At 49.1% G+C, this 5872-nt stretch overlaps 1 protein-coding gene across 1 annotated transcript; it reads left to right on the forward strand.

Moving 5' to 3' along the window:
• Positions 1-1105: 1105 nt before the first annotated feature.
• On the forward strand, positions 1106-1666 carry LOC141042844 (uncharacterized). Its single transcript, XM_073511741.1, has one exon. The coding sequence runs from the start codon at positions 1106-1108 to the stop codon at positions 1664-1666; it is 561 nt and encodes a 186-aa protein (XP_073367842.1).
• The last annotated feature ends 4206 nt before the right edge of the window (positions 1667-5872 follow it).

The raw sequence follows: 5872 nt of genomic DNA on the forward strand, positions 1-5872 counted from the left end.
ACACCAAGAAGGAGTATCACGTGGAGGTAGTCGTGAGGGCGAACGACTCTCCGACGAGCTGGTTCTTTGAAGGACCCCAGATGGCAACCCTGCTCCTCGCCGTTGAGACTACTGCACTCAAGGCGCTGACTCGCCTTCAGAATCTTCTGCCAGAGATGGCAAGTGAGCCAGCCACTCGTTACCTGCCTTATCGTAAGGAGGGTGATGACGAGAGCAGCGCACCAGCTCCACCCATGGACGAAGGACTTCCCCTCCGTTTCCAGACCTACTTCAGCTTGTGTGCTTACAGCCTGGCACATCACTTGGCCTCGGAGTCGATGGAGCTTCGGAAGCAACTCCACGAGACCAAGGGACCCCTCCGCCTAGCTCAGACAAAGGCGGACAGGATCAAGAAGGATGGTGCACCCCCTGGACAGCCCGTTGTTGCCTATCGAGGCGGGCGACCCCCACAGGTTACGCATGCCAAGGGATCATCTCAGCCACGCCGTATGATGGCGAAGGACTATCGCAACCTCTTCACGGTGCCACCGGCGAAGCAGCGCCGTGTTTAGCTCCTCCACTCCCCCACTCCCTCAAGTGACGAAGAAACTGAGACGAATGAAGATGAGGAGGAAGACCCAGAGGAGCTGAAATATGCGATCGAGCATTCCACCACTTAGACACCGTTCAGGACTAGGATAGGCCAGTCCGTAACCCTTAAGGTAGGATAGGTCGTGTACCCCTTATGCGAAGTCGAGTCCATGTAATGGTTCGAATGAAACCATGTTGCGATGTGTTTGCTTTCGAATTTTTTTGATGGAAGTCGCACTTTCCCTTTGGGAACTTGTAAATGACATCACCCATTTGGTTTTAATGCATGAGTTTGGCCCTTCTGGCCCTTGCTTAATTTGAAATTGTGCACACCCACCCCCTTACTAGGCGCCCATCTACACTGTTTTCCCTCATTTTATCCCAATCATGAGACCTTGACCGCTCCAACAGGATGCCTGTTGTAACTCGTACTGGTACCTCTACCCAGCAACAAGAAGCTGGAGGTTCTGTCGAAGCAGGAGCCAACCAGGACCAAGCCCGAGGACAGACTCCACCGCCACCACCTCCCCCGAACATGGACATGGCTCAGCTTCTCCAAGCCTTCCGACAGGAACGCCAAGCCAACACTGCAGCCCTCCAGATGATTGCTCAAGCTGTCACCAACAACCGCCAGCAGGCGGGGAACGGCAATGGACATTCCATGTTGGCAGAGTTCAAGAACCATGCACCACCCACCTTCATCGAGACTGCCGAACCCCTGGATGCAGACGACTGGGTCCGCACCATTGAGGATCTGTTGGAACTAGTCGGCCGCACTGAAGACCGTGAGAGGGTGGCATATGCCGCCCACTGTCTTGGGGGAACTTCCAGAGCTTGGTGGGATGGATTCAAGGTCATGCATGCTGGGCAAAATATCACTTGGAATGACTTCAAGACGGAATTCCGCAAGGCCCATATTCTTTCCGGAATTATGGCCATCAAGAAACGTGAGTTCCGGGCCCTGAAGCAGGTAGGTAGCACTGTCAAGGAGTACATGCAGAAGTTCAGTGTTCTGTCAAGGTATGCCCCTGAAGATGTCAGCACTGATGCTGCCAAAAGAGAGCGCTTCATGGAAGGCCTTAACCAGACTCTGTAGTACTCCCTTTTTGTGTGTGACTGCCCAACCTTTCCTGATCTGGTGAACAAGGCACTCATGCTTGAAGACAAGCGACGTGCTTTGGATGACACCCGTAAGCGCAAGATGATCAGCAAGGGTAGCTCCAGCAACCAGAAGCCTCGCCCGTGGCAGCCAGCCCCGGTTAAGCCAACCTATCAGCAGCCAAGAGCCCCTGCACCTCGCACGAACTATCAGCCTCAGCAGTACGCCAACCCCAGGCCAGACTACAACAACCCCAATAACAGTGGTGGCAACAAGACCAACAACTCAAACCAAGTCACTTGCTTTGGATCTGGTCAGTCCTGACACATCTCAAGGGTGTGCCCCAACAGGAAGCCCGATGCTCCGTGCCCCAATGTGCAGAACCCAGGACAAGGCCGCGGGCTGCCACCAAGGAACCAAGCTTCCTGCAACCCGCCCAACAATGGCAAGGGACGTGTGAATCACGTCACTGCAGAAGAAGCTCAGGAAGACCCAGACGTCGTGCTGGGTACGTTCCTTGTCAATTCAGCACCTGCAACTATCTTGTTTGATTCCGGAGCCACACATTCATTTGTCACCCAAAAGTTTGCATTTAAAAGTGGCATGACCCCTACACCCCTGAATAACCCCATGGTGGTACAAACCCCCGGAGCAGAGATGAGAACCAAGATAGGTTGTAAAGGAGTCGGAATCATCATTAACGGGGTAGATTTCCTAGTAGACCTTATCATCTTAAGATCACAAGGCTTGGATGTGATCTTAGGAATGGATTGGCTCATCAAGCACCAAGGCTTGTTAGATTGTGCCAACCGGACTGTCACAGTGACCAATCACCAAGGAGTTGAAGTTAAGTTTGCTTCCAACCCCTCCTCTGCTCGAGACACCCAAGTCAATTGTCTGTCTGATGTTGGATTGGAGCAAGTGCCAGTAGTATGCAAGTACCCCGATGTCTTTCCCGATGAGCTACCGGGAATGCCTCCTGACCGTGAAATTGAGTTCATTATCGAGCTCATGCTCGGAGTAGGACCCATCTATAAGAAGCCTTATAGAATGGGAACGGAGGAGTTAGCAGAATTAAAGAAGCAACTAGCCGAGAAATTGAGGAAAGGATTCATCCGTCCTAGTGCCTCACCTTGGGGATCACCTGTTCTGTTTGTGGCAAAGAAGGACGGTACGATCTGCTTGTGCGTTGACTATCGCTCCCTCAATGAAGTTACAATCAAGAACAAGTATCCACTTCCCAAGATTCAAGATCTGTTTGATCAACTCAATGGGGCCAAGATGTTCTCCAAGATCGACCTCAGATCTGGGTACTACCAGCTGAAAATCAGACCCCAAGATATTCCGAAGACGGCATTTGTAACCAGATATGGCCTGTATGAGTGCACGGTCATGTCCTTTGGATTGACCAATGCCCCAGCTTACTTCATGTATCTCATGAATAAGGTCTTCATGGAATAATTGGACAAGTTTGTTGTCATCTTCATTGATGACATTCTTGTCTTCTCGAAGACGGAAGAAGAGCACGAGCAACACTTGAGAATGGTCCTAGACAAGCTTCGAGAGCACCAACTATACGCCAAGTTCAGCAAGTGTGAATTTTGGCTGCATGAAGTTGGATTCTTGGGTCACAAATTGACTGCCGAAGGATTGTCAGTGGATCCCACCAAAATTAAAGCCGTGACTGAATGGCAAACCCCGAGCAATGTGAAGGAAGTCAGAAGCTTCCTCGGACTTGCGGGATATTACCGCATGTTCGTTGAAGGATTCTCAAGCATTGCCCGACCCATGACCCAGCTCTTGAAGAAGGACAAGAAGTTTGAGTGGACGCCGAAGTGCGAAGAGAGCTTCCAGGAGCTGAAGAAGAGATTGACCACTGCCCAGTTCTGGCTACACCTGATATTCACAAGGAATTTGTGATATATTGTGATGCATCGCGAACTGGACTTGTAAGTGTTCTGATGCAAGAAGGCAGAGTCGTGGCTTACCTTTCAAGGCAACTACGGCTTCATGAAGAGAACTATGCTACTCATGATCTTGAGTTAGCAGCAGTGGTTCATGCCCTGAAGACTTGGCGACATTACCTCCTAGGAAAGCGGTGTGAGATATACACGGATCACAAAAGCCTGAAGTATATTTTCACTCAAAAGGAACTGAACATGAGGCAGAGAAGATGGCTAGAATTGATCAAGGATTATGACCTCAGTGTTCAATACCACCCTGGAAAGGCTAATGTGGTAGGAGATGCCTTAAGCAGAAAGGCTTGTTCCTTGAACGTTATGATGAAGGAAAGGCTACCCGCCTTGTATGAAGAACTTGAAAGCTTCGGGTTGGAACTGGTTGCACCAGGATTCTTGGCCAACCTCAAAGTCAAGCCTACCTTGATGGATGATGTTATGGAAGCTCAGAGGGGACACGAGAGCATCGAAGGCATCAAGAGGAAGATCAAGGCAGGAAAAGCCCCAGGTTTTTCTGAGGATAAGCAAGGAGTTGTGTGGTTTGGGAATCGCATTTGCGTACCCAACAAGACTGAGCTCAAGAACTTGATCTTGCAAGAAGCTCATGACACCCTGTATTCCCTCCATCCCAGAGGAACCAAGATGTATAAAGACCTGAAGGAAATATTCTGGTGGCACGGGATGAAGAGAGAGATTGCCACCTATGTTGCTAAGTGTGATGTTTGCCAAAGGGTCAAGGCTGAATATCAATGACCTGCTGGATTGCTCCAACCACTCAAGGTTACCGAGTGGAAATGGGATAAAGTCGGAATGGATTTCATCACTGTACTCCCTAGGTCAAACAAGGGACATGACTCCATCTGGGTCATAGTCGACCATTTGACCAAGGTAGCCCATTTCATTCCTGTCAAAACTACCTATGATGGCAACCAGCTGGCAACTATTTACATCAACCTAATCGTAAGCCTTCATGGTGTCCCTAAGGAGATTGTGTCAGATCGAGGAACCCAGTTTACCTCAAGGTTCTGGAAGAAGTTCCAAGAGGCTATGGGAACCAAGTTGTCCTTCAGCACTGCCTTCCACCCACAGACGGGAGGTCAGACGGAACGAGTAAATCAGATACTCAAAGATATGCTCTGAGCCTATGTCTTAGCATATGGAGCTAACTGGGAAGATTGCCTCCCTTTTGCCGAGTTCTCCTACAACAATAGTTATCAGTCAAGCCTCCAGATGGCACCATTTGAGGTGTTGTACGGACGCAAGTGTCGCACACCCCTCAATTGGTCGGAAACCAGAGAAGGGCTAGTCTTTGGACCAGATGTTCTCCATGGAGTGGAAGAGCAAGTTCAGCTAGTCAGAAAGCGACTGAAGATCGCCAAGTCAAGACAGAAGAGCTATGCCGACACTCGTCGCTGAAAAGTGAACTTCCAAGTCGGAGACCATGTGTACCTGTGAGTAACTCCTATTAAAGGAACCAAGCGTTTCCACATCAAGGGAAAGCTCGCACCAAGATTCATTGGCCCCTTTAAGATCACCGCACGACGAGGAAAAGTGGCTTACCAGTTGGAACTGCCACTTGAACTAACCGACGTGCACAACGTGTTCCACGTGTCACAACTCCGGAAGTGTCTCCAAGTTCCAGACAAGCCTGATCTCTACAAGGACGTCGACCACCAAGCCATCCACCTACAGCCTGATTTGACCTACCGCAAGAGGCTCATCTGCATTTTGGATTAAGCAGAACAAAGTACGCGAAGCCGCACCATCAAGTACTTCAAGGTCCAGTGGAGCAACCATACTGAAGCAGAAGCAACCTGGGAACGTGAAGACTACCTTAGATCCGAGTTTCCCGATCTCTTTTAAGGCCTAGTTTAGGAATCTCGGGGACGAGATTCTTGTAAGGGGGGTAGGTCTGTCACACCCAGTGTTTTGTAACAAGTCACTTGCATTAATAATTTTGGACCAACAAAAAACTTTTGCATCATTTGGCTTTTATTTTTGGAGTTGGTTTTCTCTCTGTGATTTTCAAGTGCTCATTAAAGTCAACACACCTCCACCTTCTATACTTCATCTCCTTGCCCCCAAACTTCTTCCCAATAATCATGCCATGTGTATAGTGCTATATGGTATTTTCTTACAAAAATAATTTGGCCAAATGGTATTTTCTAAATTTAGTTTTCAAAAAACCCCTGAATTGAGGTTTGCACTACAAGCACTTGATTTGGGGTATGAAAAATATTTCAAA

This window comes from Aegilops tauschii, chromosome 3, assembly GCF_002575655.3.
Source record: "Aegilops tauschii subsp. strangulata cultivar AL8/78 chromosome 3, Aet v6.0, whole genome shotgun sequence".
Classification (NCBI taxonomy): Eukaryota; Viridiplantae; Streptophyta; class Magnoliopsida; order Poales; family Poaceae; genus Aegilops; species Aegilops tauschii.

What these genes read in the sequence shown, in the direction of transcription:
- LOC141042844 (XM_073511741.1), top strand. Translation starts at nt 1,106, where the DNA reads ATGGACATGGCTCAGCTTCTCCAAGCCTTCCGACAGGAACGCCAAGCC.